The sequence below is a fragment of the Tigriopus californicus genome, chromosome 1 (genome assembly GCF_007210705.1).
Source record: "Tigriopus californicus strain San Diego chromosome 1, Tcal_SD_v2.1, whole genome shotgun sequence".
Taxonomy (NCBI): Eukaryota; Metazoa; Arthropoda; class Copepoda; order Harpacticoida; family Harpacticidae; genus Tigriopus; species Tigriopus californicus.
This window is the reverse complement of record NC_081440.1, coordinates 15,493,313-15,515,231: the sequence shown is the minus strand read 5'-3', so window position 1 is coordinate 15,515,231 and position 21,919 is coordinate 15,493,313. Positions and strand designations below refer to the sequence as shown.

The 21,919-nt window shown below is 43.2% G+C and overlaps 7 protein-coding genes across 7 annotated transcripts in view; 3 read left to right on the top strand and 4 right to left on the bottom strand.

Annotated features, from left to right (window-relative positions):
- Nucleotides 1-4,957: 4,957 nt before the first annotated feature.
- On the top strand, nt 4,958-6,079 carry LOC131887811 (uncharacterized). The gene is made up of 2 exons (XM_059236524.1): nt 4,958-5,431; nt 5,503-6,079. The coding sequence occupies exons 1-2, from the start codon at nt 5,102-5,104 to the stop codon at nt 5,767-5,769; spliced, it is 597 nt and encodes a 198-aa protein (XP_059092507.1). The 5' UTR covers nt 4,958-5,101; the 3' UTR covers nt 5,770-6,079.
- Nucleotides 6,080-7,187: 1,108 nt separating this feature from the next.
- LOC131887740 (serologically defined colon cancer antigen 8 homolog) lies at nt 7,188-10,593 on the bottom strand. The gene is made up of 2 exons (XM_059236411.1): nt 10,338-10,593; nt 7,188-9,377 (listed from the first exon to the last, which is right to left on the bottom strand). The coding sequence occupies exon 2, from the start codon at nt 9,361-9,363 to the stop codon at nt 7,315-7,317; it is 2,049 nt and encodes a 682-aa protein (XP_059092394.1). The 5' UTR covers nt 9,364-9,377; nt 10,338-10,593; the 3' UTR covers nt 7,188-7,314.
- Nucleotides 9,378-10,339, bottom strand: LOC131887803 (cilia- and flagella-associated protein 298-A-like). Its single transcript, XM_059236511.1, has one exon. It carries the CDS (start codon nt 10,329-10,331, stop codon nt 9,477-9,479), a length of 855 nt encoding a protein of 284 aa, XP_059092494.1. The 5' UTR covers nt 10,332-10,339; the 3' UTR covers nt 9,378-9,476.
- A 1,019-nt stretch (nt 10,594-11,612) lies between the features above and the next one.
- Nucleotides 11,613-15,418, top strand: LOC131887748 (threonine aspartase 1-like). The gene is made up of 2 exons (XM_059236424.1): nt 11,613-12,122; nt 13,889-15,418. Exons 1-2 carry the CDS (start codon nt 11,841-11,843, stop codon nt 14,963-14,965), a joined length of 1,359 nt encoding a protein of 452 aa, XP_059092407.1. The 5' UTR covers nt 11,613-11,840; the 3' UTR covers nt 14,966-15,418.
- A 128-nt stretch (nt 15,419-15,546) lies between these two features.
- LOC131887793 (retinol dehydrogenase 11-like) lies at nt 15,547-17,029 on the bottom strand. The gene is made up of 4 exons (XM_059236500.1): nt 16,643-17,029; nt 16,311-16,573; nt 15,975-16,237; nt 15,547-15,913 (listed from the first exon to the last, which is right to left on the bottom strand). The coding sequence occupies exons 1-4, from the start codon at nt 16,874-16,876 to the stop codon at nt 15,657-15,659; spliced, it is 1,017 nt and encodes a 338-aa protein (XP_059092483.1). The 5' UTR covers nt 16,877-17,029; the 3' UTR covers nt 15,547-15,656.
- A 106-nt stretch (nt 17,030-17,135) lies between these two features.
- LOC131887786 (retinol dehydrogenase 11-like) lies at nt 17,136-19,486 on the bottom strand. Its single transcript, XM_059236487.1, is given in 4 exon segments — nt 17,136-17,491; nt 17,563-17,828; nt 18,769-19,031; nt 19,134-19,486. Coding segments are annotated over 4 exon segments (1,032 nt in total). The 5' UTR covers nt 19,368-19,486; the 3' UTR covers nt 17,136-17,222.
- Nucleotides 19,487-19,876: 390 nt separating this feature from the next.
- The window catches only part of LOC131887756 (proton-coupled folate transporter-like), a 5,718-nt gene continuing 3,675 nt past the window's right edge, over nt 19,877-21,919 (top strand). Inside the window, exon 1 of the mRNA XM_059236445.1 lies at nt 19,877-20,134. Within this exon, the coding sequence (XP_059092428.1) occupies nt 20,133-20,134 (2 nt within the window). The 5' untranslated portion in view covers nt 19,877-20,132. The remainder of the gene's footprint in view (nt 20,135-21,919) is intronic.

The following is a 21,919-nucleotide window of genomic DNA, read 5'->3' as shown; positions in this document are numbered from 1 at the left end:
CTCCCAATCATTGATATTTGTTGCGTCCATCAACGATATTAATTTCTACAAGTCAAAACCAGCCTGGAATGTCGAGGGAGAACCTTGCACAAAAACCAGCCGTCCTTAGACTTGATCTAGTACTAACCAAGATTAGCGCAAAATGTTGCTTGTAATGCATTATGAATTATGATACCTGCCGATATTATACATCTCATGTTTTTCAAACTGTGATAGTTTTCCTGATTTGGGATTGTTTTCAGAAAGTTACTAAACCAGTTAATCTTTGTTAAACAATCTCCATGCATGATTTGTCATTCTGAAGTCTGCCGCCGATGGTAAATTTTATGTAAATGCTGCAAACAATTGGCGAGGTATACTTTTTCAGTAGTTTTAGTAGTTTATTTTTGCAAGTTCATGGTTGAACCGAAACGCCATTTCCAATTTTAAAAAAGGGGAATACGTTTGTTCAGGGTGCCCGAACGAGCATTTACAGCAGGACAAAAAGCTGTTCAATTAAGTGCTTAGATTGATAAAATGGCAAACTTATCAAATTTGATAGTAGCATCTATCTAATATTTTGTCAGCACGTACGCCCCCTATTCCTACACACGATAGGCCTAACCCCGTTGGTTGAAAGCATCAAATATACCTAGTATGGAATCAGGGTTAGGCGTGCATAGTGACAGAACTGCAACACAAAGGACATTTTTAAAGCGCAGCTCACTCGATAGTCAAAAATTTAATTAGATTGAACGGCAAGTACAAGTACAAGTTGGCTACAATGGTTGTCATAATTTTTATAACTTTTTATCCTCCTAATGAACCTGATTCTTTGGTCAAACATAATATCATAAAACTAAGAGACTTTGAAGCATTCCAGGTCATGTGCACAAAGATCGACGGAAAAAGCACAAATGACAATCAGATATGAAATCTGCTCTTCTCTTGAAATCAAGAAAGGAATCTAACTTCTAAGTGATCCATTTGATTTAATTATAAAAGATATTGCAACTTTTGATCAGTAAGTATGGCAAACACATGCAAACATGGACAAAAATGATTACTTAAACACTTCCGCTTTTGATGAGATAGTTCGGATCACTTTTGGAAAGTAAGTGTGAATAAGATCAAACTTATATTTTCAATCACTTCAGCAACATTTAAAAGCAACATTTTACCAAATAAAAAACATAGCCCAGCATTATTCTTTTATTTTTGCTTAAGCACAATGAAGCAATAAGATTTGAGTTTGTTACATGGAATATTTCATTTTCCTAGGTAATTCCTTCAAGTTGAATATTTGGACCACTTTTGAGCCAACAGTCATGTAAACTTGCCTTCTAAATAAAAACTTGTTCCCAAAATATTCTGATTTTATCTAATTTGTATATTATTGAGGTGTCCATGAAATGTATCAAATACGTTTTAGTACTTATTATGCTCTTCAAGCAAATTAATTTAATAATTTGTGCAAGAGCAAAGCAGCTACTATCTATTTTATAAAAATATTTTTTTGCTTTTTTATTGACAAGTATAGTTAGAGGAAGTCTTGACTGAGTATTAAACACTAATAAGCTCATAAGTGTTTGGTAATATGTTAAGACTTTCACTAACTATTGTTTGTTTTGTTTGTTACGAAGTCAGATGGCAGTTTATCTCGCTCGGCCTGCCATCTGAATGATGGGTGTCCCAATGGAGGGATATTCCCGCTTGGTCTTCACAGTCAAAATTAATTATTACCTCACGCTCGGGAATGACCGCAGGTATTTAAAGTCTGTTCAAGCAGCAACTCATTGTGTAATTTAAATACCGCAAAGAAGCTTGGACTTGGCTAACCTGGGATCGAACAAATTAATTATTACCTCACGCTCGGGAATGACCGCAGGTATTTAAAGTCTGTTCAAGCAGCAACTCATTGTGTAATTTAAATACCGCAAAGAAGCTTGGACTTAGCTAACCTGGGATCGAACAAGGATTCGAAAGGATTGGAAAGCGGATGCTCTTCAAATACGGCACCACAACTAGCCTTTCCACTAACTATATTTGTCAATAAAAAAAGCTAAAGAAGAATTTTGTAAAAGATATGACCGTTTTGATCTTGCACCAATTATTTTATTAAAATGTTTGAAGAGCACAAATAACTTTTAAAGCTTATTTTTGATTGCTCTGAGGCTGTTCTTGGTTTTGAATCTTGTTTTGTGTATTGTTCACATATTTTCAATCGAATTCTGTAGGACCGAAGATCTGATTCCGTGGAGTTGTCAAAGAAGGAAAATCTTGTTTTGGCTTACGATGGAGCAAATTTCCAAAGTCTCCAATTTTCCATGACTTACGGCACGGGTTACTAACATGGAAGCTTTACACGCTTGATAATGTTTGATACTGTTTTTCCATCATGACTTTCGCGATATTGTTCAAACCTTCAACAATCATTGCCCCTTCCAGAGTCCCTCGTCTAGAGTAGGGACATATCTTAATTACAGATGGGAAATACTTTAGGACATGATCACTAGGGCCGGCCAAGACTTGCTCCCTGGAAATGAAGGAAAAAAGTGCAAAAATCTTGCGCATCCGAGATTTACCTGCAAGTTTATTGCATCTGCAAATTTTGCAAATTTGAGAGCAATATTTGACATTTTGCTGCTATTATGCAATTTCGGCCATATTAGCAAAAACATGTATCGATGTGCATAATCTTTAAGCATTGTGGCCAATTTAAAAAAAAAATGTGAATTTTTATTTCTCTCTTTTTTCAAATCTTTTTGACAAATAGAATCTGGAGATATGAAATAAGGGTTATTTCCGGCACAGGGATTTGACCCAACGCTACCTGGGAAGAGGTGTTTTGCCATGATAGCACTGCCCCTCAGACCACTCGGCTACACCAGCTCCATGACATAAAGTCAAAACATAGGAGCAAAGAGCTGCTTAGGTATTCCATCAATCTTTAATAGCTTTTTTATGATTGCAATTTTAAAGATATTTGATTTCAAATGTTGGAACCTAGTTTTGTCTGAGTAATGAACTCATCTTTTGAAAATCAGAAACATTTTGGCGTATTTTGTGATATATGGGGCAAATGGTCAAACAATGGATGGTTAATTTGGGAAGAATTGACTTACAATTGCTTTCAAGAAACTTGAGAAACTTTATTCCGTTAACAGAATTGTTCTTCTATGCATTTGCCACGCTCTGACACTATTGTTTTTTTTCTGGTGCTGAACTGAGATTAATCTTTTTCGCAATATAGTGAGGATGAGCAAATACCAATCTGTCTTGGAGGCAGCAAGGACAAGGCAAGAACCTGCTCCTTAGGGATAGCAAGTTCAAATCTCGGCGCTGGAAAATATTACGATATAATTTTCCTTTTTATCTACATGTTGCTTCATATGGAAGACAGAAATAGCCCTCACAACACCCCAGAACGTGATGGTGCCTTTGGTTTGGAAAATTTATTTTAACATATTTTGGGAGTTTATTTGCATTTTTTTGAGCAAATTCGGTTGAATTTTTAGGCAAGTTTGTTGTCAAACAAGACCATATTTTCTGCCAGCTTTGGCAGGCCTTAATGATCACTCCAGAAAAGGGCAAAATTGCTATTGCAAACAATCAATAAGCGTTAAAAATTGGCTTCATGCTTGAAAAATACTTCAAATGTTAATCAAATGACATCATACATTACTATTTAAGGGACCTATTTGGAGAAAGTTTCAAAAAACAAAACAAAAAAGTCAACAAAATAAGTTTCCTTCGGGTTAGTCTTTCAAAAGAGTAAAATTACTAATGTTATATTATGTAATCTAATCAACGATACCTTTATCAATAAAGCAATTTAATATAAGGGACCGGCCAAAACTTGCAGATTAATATGGTCTTTATTGACGGCAAATGTGCATAAAAATCCACCAAATTTGCACAAAAAGATGCAAATAACATTTCGTAAACATAGGCACCAAAACTTTCCTTTCACTGACGAATTACTAATGCCCTAAGGGCTTGCCTTTGTTTACATACAACAGAATTGGTCTCGACTATGTGAAAGTGACGGAATTTGAGCACGTGTAGGAGGATGCCTTACAGCCCTCACTGAGTTGCACGTGACATAATGGCGTAACTTCGTTGTACAGCGCTTAAAGCTGAACGCGCTGGTCAATGGTCTTTTAGTGATGAGACGAGTTACAACTCGAGCCCAGATTCGTCTAACTAATTTTGATGCTTTTTTTCCCATGTTGTGCTTTTTGCTTGAACCTCCAGGAATAATCAAGTTTTGATAAATAATTGTGACCAAAAATAATTCCATTTCAGAATGTGTTTGAAGCACAAAACTGGATCTCCAAGACTGGAAAGACTGACTTCGCGATGAGTCTTAATGTATTTGTCTTAATGTAGCCATTTTGGACGTTTGCAACTTCTCGTGAGTTTGGTTGTCTTTTATTGAAGCAAACCTATATTTGTGTATGTGTTTAAATACGCACTTTTATTATTTCACGAGTTGACATGACCAAGAGTCGCAATAAAAGATTTAATATGATTCAATATCCATTAGTTATCAAACAATTGGCGCGTACATGGAAAAAACTTGATTATTTGGAGCTCTACTTTGAATGCTTGATATAGACAGGTGATTACGAGGGAAGTTTTAGACAGCGACCACTACCTAACGTATAGTAAGAAGGAATACCATGTTACATATACCAACTAAAGATTGCACCTGCAATGTTTGCGGCGAATTCCTTCACCATTTCCATAATGTGTATTATTTCTGTGACCATGAGGATTAAAAGCCATGGTAATAAACAATTTTCAAATATTCATTCGATCGTAAGAACGACTTTGGATTGTGTTGGCTCGTCAAGAAATCAAAAAGTTTTCAAGCCCGAACTCGAGAATTGCAATTTTCAAAACCTGAGTTAAATCCCGAAAGCATCACTAGTGACGCTTTTCTTAGCTTTTGACCCTTGTGCGCTTGTTGCCATCAGCCGCCTATCCATATCCGTATTGAGTCTCAATAATCGAGCTGTCAAGCTTGCCGTAGTTCATCTCCACACCTTGTGAAACACACCTTGAATACGGTCAAGTTCGCGCCCAACACTGCTCAACTTTATTCACCATCTCCAAGATGTTCACCACAGACGTGCATTGCAAAGCGAGCTGGCGACATGACGCTAGCCCACGTGGCCAGCATCAAATCGAGATCCGACGCTTCCCTTTGCCTCGCGAGGCTTGTTCCCTTTTAAGTCGTCTCCGAGAGGAGTTGATGGTGGTTTTTCCCCAGCTTCGAAACCACGCGTTTCAGATCTGTTGGACCGATTCCGATGGGGACAATATTGTTATTGGCGCGGATAGAGAGTTGGCCATTGCATTTAGTGAGAGAGATGGCCACGTGTTCAAGATCATTGTGGAGACCAAGATGAACACGGAGAGCCCGACTCATGCGACTCAAGTGCAGGTATAGATTAATCAGCGAACTTAAAACTAAACTGCTTTGAACTAACTGTAAATTTTTGAATCATGTCTTAGAATCAAAATGAAAGAAAGGCTCTCAAAAGAAGAGCGTTCGACTCGGAACAACGGATGGACAATCCGGAACAAAGGATGGACTATCTGGGTCAAAGAATGGACAATCTGGAGCACAGAATGGACAATCTGGAGCAAAGAATGGACAATCTGGAGCAAGAAATAAAAAATCTCAGGAGGTTAGTCGAGGATCTCAAAGCTACGGTCGAAGGTATTCAAGCAGCCTTGGCGGGTTTAAATCCTAGCCCTTCGCCTGTTGTTGGAGGATGAGATGGGCAGGAAGAAAACCCACCCGAACCTTCAGCTGAAAAACCACCCCAACCTCGAGTTGACACTCCAATCTTAAGAGCCTTCTTACGGCAACCGTGTATCGACAAAAAGTAGATTTCTAATATCTACCTGAAGATTGGTTGAATTATTTGAGACATCAAATACTTAATCGCATCTGACATTCTAATTGCCACTCAAGATCGTTCTTAAGGTCGGTGGCAATAACGAAACCACTCAGTGCCATCATCAACCCAACCGATTTATTCACAACTAAATTGTAAATGAAGTACATTAAAAGATTTTGATTGGAGGTCTTGTCGAAGGGATGTACCACGGATTTCTAGAAATATGGACTGCGAACAAGCTTCTCACCTAATCGGCCTGCTCTTGGTTATAGGCACTCTGAGCCACTTTTCGAATTCAAGGGATAAAATAAGGAACTTATATCAATTAAAGGTAGGTCATTTATAAATCACTTACTTGTAAAGTGGATCGTTTCAGAGTTATGTTGTCAACAGCTCATGTAATTGACCAAGAGTTGGCAGAAAATTCGAATTTTATGTTTTGTTTACTGCATAACTTGACTTATCTCCAGAGTTCCCGGAGCATAGCTTTGGGGCCAACTTCTTCTATTCAACAAGGTCTTGTGGTCGCATGAAGTGCTTATTTGGAGAAAGTTTAGGAGATACAAAATTTTGGCTTCCGATTGCAGTCCATATCTCCAGAAATCCGCGAATGTGCCTACCTCGCTCAAGATATCCTAGAGTTTCTTAGCCAGTAAATGCTATCCTGAATCCAACATCAAACATCGATCATATTTTTTAGTGTGAACCGTTTCATGCTTCTTAGCTACCAAATACCAATTAAAATGTTGTTAACTATCAATCAAGCGAAATGACGTTAAATGTGTAGCTTCTCGCATTTGTTGTGAGTTTCATCATCAAAATGACGCCAGCAAACTCGTCTAGGTTTGCATTGAGCATATCAATGTGGGCCATGGATATTAAAGTAATAAAATTAAGTTCATTTTCTAAAATCATTAAAAGCTCGAACTTGACAAGTTGCTTTAGCAACAAAAGCTCACGCACATCACTCAACGGTCTTGAAATCAGAATTGATTACTTGTCTGGAGGAGACCCCTTGAACTGACAAAGGGCCATCAAAGGGCAGTGCTTGAGCGATCTCTGAGCAAGAACATTTCCTCTCTCGTGTGTTGTGGCTAAGAAAATGAGGTCCAATCTGTCTTTTGCTTTGTTGGAGCCATTACTGATGGATGGAGTAGCAAGAACAAATGTTTGGCTAGGTTTGCTGTAAGTGATGTAAGTCCTCAATATTGGAACAATGAAACAAGGGGCCGAGCATACAGTTTTTCATTGTCGCCCAAGACGATGAGATGAAGAAAGACAATGAAAAGCAAGTTTGCATAAAATGATTTCATTTCAACTCGTTGGTGTAAGAGACTAGCTGGAACAATACTTTTCACACCACACGGAAGCATATTACGAGAAGTGTGTAAGAGGAAGAAATTGCCAAACTGATCGCTTTTTAAGGCTTGAGGAGAGGTGAGGTCACTTGACCATTCCTCTCAATGACAACGGCATGATTGAGCAGACGTTTTGGTGGTTTGGCTTTTTTCACTTTGACCTTGGACGTTAGTTTGGCATCACTGATATCTTTCGAGATCGACGAGAGGTGATTCTTGTCCTTTTTCTTGCTCAATTCGGGCAGAAAGCCTTTGGACCGGAGGATGTCCTTCAAGAACTCGTTCTCATGAATCACGGCTCTTTTCTCTTGCAGCTGGGATTCGTACCGAATCATCGATCTCCGAAGGTTCTCATCCATATGGGTTCGCTGCATGTCCAAGTGTTCCAACCGTTGACAAAGCTTCTCGTGAAGCCTTCCCCGTTCCAGTAATTGGGACTCGAGCCCTGCGCGTGCTTGATTAAGCGCCTCATTTTTGGCCTTCAAATCGGCTTGAGAAGCCCGTAACTTAGCCAACTGGGCTTCGTAATCTTTCACAGATTCTTCGCACTTGTCGGTGATCAGATTGCACTGATGTTTCAGTTGACCAATGACTTCTCGTTGTCTCGAGATCATGTCTTCGAGCTTGCGCTCATTCATCTTGTAAGCCAATTCTCTTTCCTTCAATGTCTTGGTGAGCTCGATGTTGAGATCGTTTTTAGCAGAAGCCAAATCGCTCTGGCGGGAATGGTCAGAGCCCTCTATTTGTAAACGAATTAGATTCAATTCCCTCTCAAGACTGGCTTTGGCTTCGGTGAGCTCTAAGGATTCTTGTCGACATACTAAAAGTATCTCCTCGGTTTTGGTCAGTCTACCCCGCAAAGAGACCAATTCAGCCTCATTTCGACTCTGTTCTGTGGTCAAGGCATGTTTTGTGTGATCAAGGTCCATTTTCAAGTTGGCACGGTCTTGTTCCAACTGCTGGCGCGACGACCCCAAAGCCACCAATTCTAATTGGGTGTGTCCAAGGCGTTTTTCCAGATCTTGCCGCACACTTTCGGCTAACGATTCCTTCTCTTCCATTTGGCGCTTGAGATCCATCTCATGTCTCTGAAATGTCTCGACTTCGGCCGAGAGTCTACCAACCTCCTCCACTTGACCTCGGAGTTCTTCGCGAACCATTCGAACTTGATCCTGGGCTCGTTTTTCCACGATTTCACGCTCTTCGTCGATTTTTACCACCTGTTCCTCGATCAATGCTCGTATCCTCGTTTGTTGCCGTTCCACTTGAAGTTTGAGTTGCTCGATTTCATATTCTAATTCAGTCTTCTCCATTTTGAGTTGCTCGGCCGCTTGAATGCTTCGTTGGACTTGTTCCACGGCCTCATTCTCGTGTTGGCGAACATCTTCAGCCTCGGCTCTCATTTGCTTGAGAGCTTCGGTGAGGACGTCGATATCTTTGTTCAATTTCTGTACTAGGACATCACTAGAACCGTGTCCTAGCGAAGCCTGTTTCAGTTGAGCATTTTCCTGACGTAAATGTTCCACCAGGGCACTCGCATTGGGCTGAATGTTGTGTTGCCATCCTTGGATTGTGCTGAACACTTCGGAAATTGCATTCTTAACTACATCAGACTGTTTCTCAGCCTCTTTTTCGGAGAGAACACTTCTCACATGCTGAAGCACTTCGGTCAATTGGTCTCGACAAAATCGAGTTTCCGTCTCTAATTGAGCAATATAGGCTTCTTGTCTTTTGATCAAAGAAATTTCTTGGTTGTTCACATCCAAGTGTTCCAAATTGTGCCACGAACTGTGTCGTTCTCGCTCAGAGCTATTGTTTTTCTGGAAAAGAGCTCGTTTCACTTTGCTGTTGCTGTGTTTGACGAACTTTCGTCGCTTCGAAAATTGGGGATCTGTCAATCCGGGTCGAGGCTCCATGCTTCCAATGTGATTCAAATGATCTAAAGACCCGCCAAATGGTGGACCATCGACATCAGCCATATCTTCAGACTGATTGGCCACTTCCGTGGCGCTCAAAAGAGCCCTTAGCTTGGTCACGGCATTCTTGTAAATTTGATCCGGATCCACATACCCACGCCCTCCTTGAGACTCAAGTCCAGAATCTAAAGGCATGTTGTCAGACTGGCCTAGAAATGAGATCAAAGCTATCAAAATCGGACTCAATAGCGGTATAGCGGTATAATACAAAGAAACAAATGTAAGCAAGAGCAGGCGTTGTTTGTATTTTACTTCCACGAAATATTGTTCAACCCTTGGAATTTCCTTTGGAGGCCACCGGAATCCGCCCACGGGGAGTTCAAGTGGCTTTGATCGGCATCTCGTTCCAAGCGTCGCACCTCTTCCATACGTTTGAATGCGTCCATTTGGAGCTTCTTCTGGGTCTCAGGACTAAAACCCTCTTTGGGCGGGCGGCCTTGCGATCGGGTCGAGACTTTGAAGACCACCTTGGTCTTTTCGTTCCGACCCAATCGCTGGGACAGAGGATCATCCAGCACCAATTCCTTACTTGCAAACCATAAAGTGGTCTCCTCCGGGTCCAACACGGACTTGGCGGCTTGAGTTCCACACAAATCCTCTTTATTATCCAACTCCATTTGTACAGGATCGTAGTCCGGTAAACCTTGGGTATAAACAACTTTCACCGCTCCCGACAACATGGCCAAGGCCTCCTCCACCACGTCCCAGTTCATGGGCTTATCCTTCCTCAAATTGGCCTTGACCCTGTCCACCGTGGCATTTAAAACCTTTTGCATTTCCGGCTTGGGAGCCCGACCTGTTCGCTGTTGGAGTGGATCCGGACAATCCTGATATCCGCCCCCTTCTGGTGGGAATCGATCCAAATTGGCATCCCGTCCCAAATTGAGTTCCTGGATCTGTTCTTCCAGCAAGCCTTGTCTTTGCGGATGAACCTGGACCCCGTGTTGAGCCAATGATTGGACTTGATTGCAAATGCGTAGGACTTTCAATCGCCCATTCTGGAGTTTCACAATGAGGTCTTTGAGCGTGGATCCCTTTTGGTCCAAAGTGGTTTCCAGGTGGAACAGAAGTTGGGAATCCGATTTGACAGCAATTCTAACCATACTCACATCCTTTGAGGTAGGCTACCGATGATGAATGAAGGGCAGATTTCGTCTAATCAATCGAGTAGAGGCGGTGGTTCAATGTTCCACTCTGGGAACCAAGGTCGGTCTCTCTCTTTTTGGGATTTGGATCTCCCTGGAATTTGTCAATATAGACTATAGGGTGACTAATGAACTGATGGCCCAAAATGGTCAGTTGTGGAAAGTGCATCGATTCTCATTTTGGTTGGAAGTTGTGGCAGAAATTTACCCAGCTGAATTCCTCTCAAAAGAAGGATCTTGGACCCCTATAATCTACTAATGACACCAATGGCATGACGGAATGACAAACCGAAATGGAATCCTAGCGAACGATCTCTGCTAATAAGAATAAGCATTAACATCTCCGTCCACTTTCAAGACCTTTCGGTGAGTCTGAGCTCCGATTTTCTCCGATTACTTCTCTTCCAGCCACATTTTGATCAATGTATTTATGTTGAAACTGTTCGTCGCAAACACTTTATAATCCAACTTGTTCCAACTGAAGATACCTGATTGAAGACTGATGGATGGTAGGATTGATGCCGGATTTGTACTTGTCAATTGATCTGGGTGGCATTGCTTCAAATTGAGTCACCCTCAATCTAAGCTCTGGGACAGAAGGAGAGGGTACAAATGAAGTTGCCAAACACCATACTTTTATGCCAGTTTTCAAACTTTTGCCTTTCATAATACGTGAATGATGGATGGCCATGTGGACGCTAAATTTCTTGCCACAACTAAAAGCATGACCCGCGACCGAGAATGCGCCAGTGCTGTGCCTGCCCCAATCAAAACCTTCATGACACTGTACAGAGATATTATTGGGCGGGCCAAAAACGGGACAGTAAAGTCGAGACAGACTATGAATGGATCCATACCTTCTCTTCGACAAATCTCCTAAACCAGATCCTTCTGGTCTCAAGGTAAAGTACCGAGAGTCCGGACGGAGGATTGGCTATACACATTTCCAGGTTGGGTCAATGCCATTCAAAAGGCCTCCTCATTTTGTGTTAAGTCTGGCTCTCAGGTGGCCCATCCAAGTGAGACTAAATTCGACCGATAGCCCGCTGCCATGGTTGACTAGCCAAAAATCTTCAAATCTTGGCACCCTTGACCTCTCAGCCCGCCCTCGTACCGGAGTGAACGAGTGGGTTATGTCCGTTATGTCCTCCTTGGCCTGGTGGGAGGGTCCCGATTTGGCATCCCTTTTCAAAACACAGCTGACGCTGGTCTCACTTTGGAACCTCGGAAGGAAGCAGTCCAAGGAGCAGACCAAAGCCAGGCAGGAAGCTCGCTGAAAGAGCCACGAGCCACCGACGGACGGACGGACGGAGACCCACGCCCTCCCTCTTTCCCTCCCCCTCCCCCTTCCCCTCGCTCGCTCGCCCCCGCCCACTCCCACTCCCACCTGCCCGTCTGCCTTTCCCTCTCCTTGGTCTGATTGGGTAGTGGTAGTGGAAGTGGTGGTGGTGGGTGGGGTGGTCCAGCATGAGTGCGAGTCTGTCGTCGTCGACGACGGGAGTGGATGGACCGGCGTTTGTCTCGCCCGCAGTGGAGCCGCCGTTGGCTCATGGCGTGGTGGGCGTGCACATCGGGGCGGGTCAGCATTCCGAGCTCAAGACACCGTTGTATTTGAGTCTGTGCAGTCGGGCGTGTGCTCAGGCCACTCAAATGTTGCGGGCCGGTCATACGGCCCTGGAGGCCGTGACGGAGGCCACCAAGATCCTGGAAGATGACGGCAGTACCAACGCCGGATTTGGATCCAATCTGGTGAGCTTGAGGAGGGCACAATATCACGGTTCGGTTGAATCGATCGTGGTCATGACGTTACTCCGCCACCCATTAGCGGCCGGTCCTATTTTGCTTCAAACTTGAACTTAACCTTTTAAACCCAATCCAACTTGAAACCGTAGTAAAAGTTAATAAGCGCTCTATGTCAACCTGATACCAATTGGCGCCTCAAACTTGATGGCCAATCACCTAGTCCGTCGAGGGACCATTTTCCAATCACAGGCTACCAATTTTCATGGCACTGCCCATCATGTGGGTGGGATCATGTGGGGGAAAGATATCGTCTAGTTATCCGAAAGCCATTCAATTGGAATTGAGGGGGTGGGTCCCCGGCTGGGTGAGACACTGGATGTTCCAGGCCTATTTTCGTGCCATTTTGTCCCCTTATGTTTGACGACCCCAGTGAAGCAGCCATCTGGCGCCAGATTGATCAGTAATCAATTGAACGTTGACATCGCTTGAAAGATTTCAGTCCTCCGTGAAAACACATTAGGGCGAGGTCAGGACCACCAGTTACTTGATTGCGACACTCTTTCCCTGTATTTGTGCGCTAATTTTAGGCCAAAAGAGGGACACTTTGCAACACGTTACAAATGAACGTTACACAATCGGACATTATTTTTGATAACATCTTGAAAGGTGCTCGTTCGGTCTGACTTGGAACAACGGTAACACAATAGAGGAGGCCCCCATCCCTTTGTACGCTCATGGCATGCCAAACGAAGTTCACCCAATCATCTGGCGTTGGTTGGTCTTTTTAACTGGATAGCCTTACAATACAAATCTCACATAGAAGGGTGAGCGCTTCTGATTACATTTATCCGTCGACTTAAGGGAGTGAATCAAAATCCTTCGGCCATGCAACTGCTGAGATATTTTGAGCCTGGGATGTAAACAATCAAGAAACAATAATTCCAAAATGTCTGTGTCCGAGGAGCCATTACGTAATTTCGACCCCGGAAGGCCAAGAAGAATTAAGGCATCTTGTAAACCAGCCCTGATGAAGCCAGGCCTCCTCAAACAACCCTTTTTTACCGCGGTTGATGCCTGGAAGTCATGTAGACGGATATATTGGCTGAAAGAAGACTAGGGTCATCACATTTCCCGGCATCTGTAAGGTGCTCACTGAGCGGGACTGGAAAGTTGTTTGTATGACAAGCTCATCTTGGTTCGGCAATCGAGGATGTCTCCTCCACGAGCATCTTGATCAGTTATAAAGCATTATATTCGAGCCTCGTGGTTCGATCCCATTACTTCCCTCTAGAAAGCTTCAATATTGAGCTCAGAAACAGACTTCAAAACACTTTGCACACTACACTACGCTCGTTGCACGAAATATGTTTTACGTTCTACACTTCAGAGGGCGCTTTGTCATTCAGCCTCTGCCTAATAAATGGCCGATTGGGACCATTTCTTTAAATTGAATTATAATGCGTTTGTGTTGTTTTTGGCTAATTCTATCTTTAACTTATTTATAGTTAATGCCCCGGGTCACATAATGTCTGGAAAAGAAATTGCGTTCAAGGCAAGGCAAGAGCAGTTTATTTAGCAATCTACCGTGCGTCTTCCCGTTTACCTTGGGCTGTGTGACGTTGCAAATAAGGGCCCTTATTGGAAGTCACAGCGTGCCTCCGGCACACATACTACATATGTGTTCATTGCGCACAATGAGCCAATGTAAAAGAATGGCACTAGTGCTTGAGATGGCTTTACGATCCTTGAATTGATGATATATTCTATTATAGACGGAAGCTGGTAGCGTGGAAATGGATGCAGGGATCATGGATGGTCAAAACTTACTCTTTGGAGCAGTAGGTGCCATGCCAGGCATCAAGAATCCCATTGCTGTGGCCAAGCTCTTGGTGGAAGAACAGCGACACGGTCTGTTACCCATGGGTCGGGTCCCACCCGCATTTTTGGTCGGCCATGGCGCCAAAGATTGGGCCATTAAGCGTGGTCTCCCCGGTTTGGAGGAGGACAAGTTGATTAGTGAAAAATCCGGCAAGCTGTACAAGTACTACAAACGAAAACTCGAGTTGTACAATGAGCGACAAGTCACGAAAAAGGTTAAGCTCCTGCCCGTCGAGGTCATCAATGTCGAAGACGAAGATGACAAAGAAGATCGTGCCCCGGAACTGGACAAACCGCCAGAAGATGATAAGGTCACCGATACCGTGGGAGTGGTGGCCATAGATCAATTCGGTAACGTGGCCAGCTCGGTGAGCAGTGGTGGCATCGCCCTCAAGCAACCGGGTCGCGTGGGTCAAGCCTCCTGTTTCGGGTGCGGGTGTTGGGCCCAGAACAAAATGGGACCCCGCGATCAGACCATCGGGGTGAGCACCACCGGATGCGGTGAGTATCTCGTCCGCACTTTCCTCGCCCGCGAAGTGGCCCTCAACGTGGGCCGAGCCGAGGCCCCGATCAAAGGCCTGAAAAATTGCATGGACAGTTTCGCCAACTCGGAGTTTCTGGAGAACGTGCCGGAAAAACTGGCTGGCGCCGTTTGTATTCAATTTGATCCGGAACTGCAGCAAGGGGAGTTCATGTGGACTCATACCACCGCGAGTATGGGCGTGGCCTTTCAAACCACGGCTGATGAACAAGCCACGACGAGGATGTCGCGACTTCCCATTGGCCCCAACAAGTGCCCAAGCGACCAAATAAAAAACACGGTGATCGCCATCGAAAGCATTCCATTTTGTGTCAAATCCAAAGAGCCCAAATCGTTTCTCTCCAATAATAAGCTTCCATTGGAGATGCCGAAAGAGAACGGGTTTCTCGATCATTCGACTCTCCCACCAACTTCGGCCGTGGCCACCTGATGGGCCTGTGAGCATTTAGGAATCCTAATACCACCCACTCTATGAATTAATACTCGTGGGCATTGTTGCTCCCGCCGCTATTGCTAGTTTCGGCCGGGGCACAAATCCCGTCAATCACTTTTGTTCAAAATGCATTTATACACATTTCTCAACTTTAAAACGGTTCAATCAACTCTCCAAACTCACCAAGTATTCGAATGAAATATTTTGCGATCATGAATCACCACAATCGAATCTTTAATCATATTTCCTCGTCCTAGTCGAACAAGAAGACCATACCAACCAAGAAGATGTACTAAGAATGATTAACCGTCAAGCTTTGCCTTGCATGAAAGGTCACCTAGTACAAATGTATCTCATATGTCCTTCCATTTCCTTTTCGTTGCCTGCCATCAATTGCCTGTTATGTCAAATCACCAGAATTAATAAAATTTGTTAATCAACTAAGCCATATATTGTCGGTGTCGTCACCCTCAATAAGAAACCATCGGTAAGCAGGTCTGATTTCGGCCAAGAATGTACAACGGAAAGCGGTTTACACGAGATTTTGTACCAGAAGTTCTTCTGAAAGCAGCAACTCGTTGGAAATTTCCAAGGCTCTAATGTTAAAAAATCAAGAATCAAAAAAAGCGAGCAAATCTGATCTGTATATGGGGATGATTGTCTGAAGAGTGAGTGTTTGTCTTGACTGTTAGGGCACGCCCAAAAGATGCTTGGTTTCTTTGATGATTTTCGTCTCCCGTTCCTCCCTCCCAACGGTTGGATTGACAATCCATGCATCCCGACAATCCGAGAGATATCGACCGTTCAGATCCTCGTCGGAGAGCGCGGCAAAAATGGACGTTTGAGCGCCTTGTTGAGCACTTTTACCCACGATAAGAAACTTGATGTACGTAATCCATTGGCCCAAGACGGAGAACTCTTTGGTGAAATTCGTCCTGACCAAGCCTTTAACGGAGAAAAGTAAGATGAATCCAATCCGTCCAGAAAATCATTCTGTTTCGCTTACCCGGATGTAAGGCCACACTCTGACAATTCGATTCCTTCAATTTCCGGGCCAGAAATTGGTTATAGTACAATTGGAGCAATTTGCTATTCGAGTATTGTGCTCTGGCATCAAATGGGGTCTTTCTCGAATTCAGATCCAAGTTAAACAAATTAATCTTGGCGTAGTAGTTTTCCAGACTAGAAATATGAATGATCCGGGATGGGTCGCCAGGTTTACCCGAGGCTTTTACCCGCTCAAAGAGCAATTCCGTTAAGGTCAAGGGTCTGCAACAAAAATTGGGTCTCAGTGGAACTCGTCAGGCAACATGACAGCTCTACTCTACTGTATGTTCCTCACCCGTAAAAGTTTGTGGCCATGATTCTCTCGTAACCATCATCCGTGAACTTATGCGGATTCCCATGATCCGGATTAGGAAGGTACTTGTGTAGGAGATCTCCACCAATCCCGGCATTATTGATCAAGCAATGGATCGCTTCAAACTCCTCCAAGATGGTTCTGGCAAACTTTCTGACACTGACTTGGGACGCTAGATCGAGGTTTCGAGCATGGATCCTCGGATTGCCAGATATCTCTTTAAGGTCGGCGACAGCCGCTTCCGTCTGGTTAGAATGAATAGAGTGGATGATCATCATATGGACCACATTTATATTAGATGTGTTCTTACTCACCTCTTTGGCATTATGTGAGGCCACCACAACCTCGGCTCCTCGTTGAGCCAAACCTAGTGCTGTTTGGAAGCCGATACCTTTGGTTCCACCAGTGATGATCACAATTTTTCCGTCCAATTTCTTGGTTAAGTAGCAAATCCCCATGGTCAGTTCCTTGTAAAGCCAAAGCATCCATGGGATCAACAAGAGTTTGAGTATCACTCGGCCAAGATAGAGCAACACTTCCAGCATCATGTTTGCACTTATTTGCTGGAATTCGTCACGTTCGAAGTCTCTAGCTGAGGTTCATACTAAACTTCTCCAGCCTCCCTGTGAACACTTTAAATTTCTCAGCTCCGAACGAACCCCTGTGTCGGTTTAGGTTTTTCTTCAAGAAACACGTTCGTTTATCTCCATAAATAACAGCTGAATTGGATTAGGAGGTTCAAGTACAGTAACAAAACCGAAGTATTCGGTCTACGTAATTAAGACAATCTCAAGTTACACTCCCACGAACAGAAGATCCACCTTTTATTTCGTACATGCACAAAGACAGATTTCTAACTCTTTCCATTGACGTAAAGTCCAGATGCGAGATACTCTAGGAGGCAGCATTCAAATTAAGTAATCGTTTCACTTGGTTGATCATCTTGGTCTCGTGATGCTCTTCGCCAACGGAGGGATGGACAAACCAGGCCGGCCGGCAATCCATCAAGTATTTCCCATTCAATTGATCATCCGAGACCACACAAAAAATAGAAGTTTGTGCTCCTTGCCGTGAATTCTTGCCCAAAAGCCACAACATCGGATCAATCAGTAGGAGCCTTCCGAGCGAAGAGACGTCCCGAAATATGTTTGTCCTCACGGCTCCTGTAGTGGGGAAACAACGCAAAGTTCAATCGAGGAGTGCCTCTGTGGTTGGCTTTGTGCCATTTTCTAACCTGGATGAAGGGCTACGCTCTCAGTGTTGGAGTCTTTTAATTGTCGGGCCAAATGGCAATTGTAATGGAGTTGCATCACTTTGGAATTGCAATACTGAAGGCTAACGTCAAAACGAGGTTGGCGGGCTGCCATGAGATCCATGTCGTTGGGATTGATTTTTGAGTACATATTGCCCATACTCGACACATGAATGATTCTGGAGACCTCATCGGGCGAGCCGGATTCCTTGATTCGCTCCAATAGCAGCTCGGTGAGCGTGGTGGGGCTGGAAATAGGTTTGACCACATGAGTGATGATTTTCTTTTTAGGCACAATAATTTGAATTCTTTTCCTTCTGTTTGAGTTAATTTTACGTTTTGTCTGAAATTTACATTCTTATATTGAAATTACTACTTAGTTACACCTCCACCAATCTAAGACCCTCTTTACCTTTGGTAAACTCATTGCATTTACTTTCAGTGAAGTTTTGTTATGGTGTCGTACCATAGATCCGGTCAGTTATCATTAAGGGCACGTCCGTGCTCTTCTCAACAATGGGAGAAAGTTTCGATTGTTACGGATGTATACTTTGGGTACTGCCTATTTCTTGAATACTTGAAGTTCTTTTAAAAAAGAGAGATGGTCCGAGTGTAGTTGGTTAACGCGCGACCGAGTTAAGCTCGGGTTCATGGGTTCGATCCCAGGTCTCCCCCCTCCCCCTTTCTTGTGGATCTTCGCCTGGAATGGCGCTCCTTGAACCCAGAATGGGACAAGACAATGCTTACACAAATACTGTAAGTAACGGATCCAATGAGACATTCTCGTACTAAATAAAGACTTAAAAAAATATTGTTCGCACTCGTTCATGATAGAAGACTGTTCTTATCAACGATAGATTTAGATGATCCATTCAATCATGCTACCTTTTCCTTTGCATCCGGTGTCGTTCAAATGTGCTTCGTCAATTTTATGCTAAAATTAACAGCTAGTAATCAGCCACTAACATTAAGTAATGTAACCACAATGAACAAACAGTCATAGAATTAACTTTTACTATTTTTGGGTAATAACATCCACCACTGAATAAACTGTCCTTAAAGGAATAATGTTCTTTGTTCTTTGATTATTGCCTTCGCTCTTCTTTAGCAAAGAGAAAAGATACTAACAATCGTCTGTGTCGAGGTACATAATGTTCCACCTTATAGGAAACCCATTTTGTTACTCACCCAAGGAAATTAGTTGCCATTCTCAATTCGAAGCCTTCTTTGGTCATCTCCCGTTCATGTTTCACAGCAGGATTGGGAAAGATTCGTTCCGTCATATCCCCGGCTACACCTGCATTATTGATGAGGTAATGGATCTTGGGAAACTGTTCCAACATCTCTCGAGCAAACCGCTTCACATCTTTTTGCAGGGATAAATCCAATGCTCTGGCGTGAATTTTCTCGTTTGACGTCTCACTCTTGATCATTGCAACTACTTGATTGGTCTACAACGAGAATCGGTTATGGCTTCATTCCAACCATCTTCCATTATTCAGACAGCCGGACACATTGAAACATATTGTTGTTAATAAGTTCGTTCGACTTACCTTGGATATATTTCGGGATGCAATCACGATTTCAGCACCTCTGTTGGCAAGATCTTTGGCGGTTTCCAGGCCTATACCCGCATTTCCACCGGTAATGATGATCACCTTCCCGTCCAGTCTCTTCTTTTAGCGACAAATGCCCATGGTTAACTCTTTATAGAGAAATGGAACCACCACCAAAACCACAAGCGCTGAGCATATATTGAGAACATAGCCAACGAACGCGTCTAACATTGTTCTACTATATCTTGTCGTTGACACTCAATCCAGTTTGAAACTACTCCCCCGAAATTGGGTGGAACGCTATTCATATGCGTTTACAAAACTAAGCTTCAGTCTCTTTTCCCTGTTAGCCAAGAGGCCTGAACAGCATAATGGGTGCAAAGAGAACAGAACCTGTCCAGCATATACAAAGCGCATGTGTATAACACGTACAGTGCCGCAGTGAACAATATCACTGCTGAACGAAACGAAACGTCCTTTTCGTTCTATCAAAAAGGAAAGAGAGAGGTTATTGTGAACGGAATGGGACCAACAATAACATACACGTTTCTTAGGACGAACGGCTGTTAGGACGTTTCTTCCATCTTTTCTTAATATTGATAGGGTGTGAGGGACGTGGTAAACTTTGGAAACAAGTGTTGAATCTACACATGAGGTACAGTCAGAGTGGGCATTGATAATGATACTGTGTCACAGTGTGTCTCATTTCAGGGATGGACAGACAGGACTTCAGGTCGGGCCGGAACTTTTTGCACTCTGTAATTTTTATCTCATTTTCGCAGATGTCAGGGCTCCTCAAAATTACTTTTGCTCGACTTCAAAAGCACAATGCAGTGCGTGCAGCCAAGAAATTCCTAACTTGAATAGATTGCTAACTAAGGCATGAAATGGAAGAATTCAATTTTGGGGAGTCGTCGACCGTCGGTTGTCTCACTTTAATACATATACCCCCCCCCCTTCTCTGTGTGGAAAAGTCGCTTGTGTATACACATTGAAATGTAAGTGAGTTAGAATGAATATCGTACAATGATGCACAATGAAATTTTGTTTATGTCGCCACGGATTTATGAACCGAGTTGTTTCGATGAAAATCTTTGCGCCGACTTTGTAATGATGTTGGACGCGGAGTACAGTACTGATTTCCGTCTAGTGACAAGTACAATTTGTCAAAGTTTTTCCTTCACCAGTTGTTCAGCTGTTGTTGCTGTTGTTGTTGCCGTTGTAACTATCGTCTAATGATCACCTCCCAGTCCTGCCCATGGTTGGTTTTCTTTCCAGCTGGGCTCTATCTTGAATTGGTATCTGGCTCCTTCTTAACTCCAAGTTCATGCCTTCCAGACCTTAACGAATCAAGACTCTTTTTATGCCTAATGTATGGAGAATTCTGTTCACTGTATGTTTGTCCTTCTTTCTTTAAGACATGTACAATACTCTTGTCCAAAGCTAGTGAAAGTGCAAATCTTACGTCCTCGAAAAAAAACGAGCATGTTCAAAGGCGATTGTTGGACAGAAATCAAATGATAGATATGGCAGCTTTGCATGTACTTTCATAAGTAGCTCCCTATGTGGTAGATGCCAGAGGTTATCGTCCAATCCCATCTGGAACACGGGTCTTCCATCAGAAAGAACTGAATTAGGCCGGATGATGCCGGTTCAATCCAAAGATTTCGAACCCAGGAATCTCAGAAGGTGGTAGTTAATCAGAGGATCTTCAACGAGTACGCATTTCTCAATGCTTGGGATGACACTCGGAACGGGACCCAACGTAGTCATGTCAATTGGATTCCATTCATTGGATTAAAATGGCAGCATTCCAATGTGTCAGGATGAAATGGCGGAGGCGATAAAACACGCCTTGATGAGCCTGACTGTCTGTCCACGGGTCTGGCTGGCATTCATGCACGGCTACAAGGGTGAAATCCGCGTATAACTAGCCAAACAACAAGTGAGCACAAGCCGAGTTAGTTGATGGTGGATCCTTTGTTGTCCGAAGCCATGACAATGCATGACACGAGATATCAAATTCTTCAGATCGATAAAGGAATGTGGTCTCGTCTTTCCTGAGACACGATCCCAGTCAGCGTGGTCCAAATTGTCGTGCTCGTAAGGCTGAATGACGAGGATAATATTTGGATTTTAAGGGTCGAGTTCGATGTTCGAGTAGGTTATGGCTTTAGGAACGACCTCTTGAAGGTCGTACAGAGTTGGCCCAATCCAGTGTCCGAGGCTCATTAAGAAATTGCTCTGTGCTCAATATGTAGATGTGTTTTTGGTGCTAGCAAGGTGCTACGGGACCATTGTGGCGAAGTTTCACTCAAATTGATCCCTGGGATAGGAAATAGTGAGCAAATCTCAAGGAATGGCGTCGTCACTTAAGTCAAGGACACTAAAGCACTATAGAGTCCCTGCATAAGTACTCACGATCTAGAGTACTTTCGATTTTCCTTTTTTTTAAAAAACCGATCTTTTTGAAGATCTGGCATGGGATTCTACTTTTTACTTCCGCCCTAACTAATCTCATTCAGCCGTTTTATAAAAAGTATAATTGAAATCTAGGGTGCGTTTCGTAGGACTACAGAGAACTACAAACTCCACTTTTGCAACTTCGTACTTTACATTGGCGTTTACTTGAAGAGGAATAGAAACAAGTTTAGATGGGACCTCAATGATTCTTTTTCATGGGAACGGACGCTCATTTTTGGCACCATCGAAGAATCAGTCTCGACTCAGTCAACATGTTTGAGGCAGTGTCTAAATTTAAAAAATCCGTGACTTTAGAGCCT

What these genes read in the sequence shown, in the direction of transcription:
- LOC131887793 (XM_059236500.1), bottom strand. Translation starts at nt 16,876, where the DNA reads ATGATGCTGGAAGTGTTGCTCTATCTTGGCCGAGTGATACTCAAACTC. An exon ending in ATGGCCACAAACTTTTACGG is followed by an intron (nt 16,238 to 16,310) that starts GTGAGGAACATA and finishes TTTTTGTTGCAG; the next exon opens with ACCCTTGACCTTAACGGAAT. An exon ending in GAGTGTGGCCTTACATCCGG is followed by an intron (nt 15,914 to 15,974) that starts GTAAGCGAAACA and finishes TCTCCGTTAAAG; the next exon opens with GCTTGGTCAGGACGAATTTC.
- LOC131887748 (XM_059236424.1), top strand. Translation starts at nt 11,841, where the DNA reads ATGAGTGCGAGTCTGTCGTCGTCGACGACGGGAGTGGATGGACCGGCG. An exon ending in CCGGATTTGGATCCAATCTG is followed by an intron (nt 12,123 to 13,888) that starts GTGAGCTTGAGG and finishes ATTCTATTATAG; the next exon opens with ACGGAAGCTGGTAGCGTGGA.
- LOC131887803 (XM_059236511.1), bottom strand. Translation starts at nt 10,331, where the DNA reads ATGGTTAGAATTGCTGTCAAATCGGATTCCCAACTTCTGTTCCACCTG.
- LOC131887811 (XM_059236524.1), top strand. Translation starts at nt 5,102, where the DNA reads ATGTTCACCACAGACGTGCATTGCAAAGCGAGCTGGCGACATGACGCT. An exon ending in CTCATGCGACTCAAGTGCAG is followed by an intron (nt 5,432 to 5,502) that starts GTATAGATTAAT and finishes ATCATGTCTTAG; the next exon opens with AATCAAAATGAAAGAAAGGC.
- LOC131887740 (XM_059236411.1), bottom strand. Translation starts at nt 9,363, where the DNA reads ATGCCTTTAGATTCTGGACTTGAGTCTCAAGGAGGGCGTGGGTATGTG.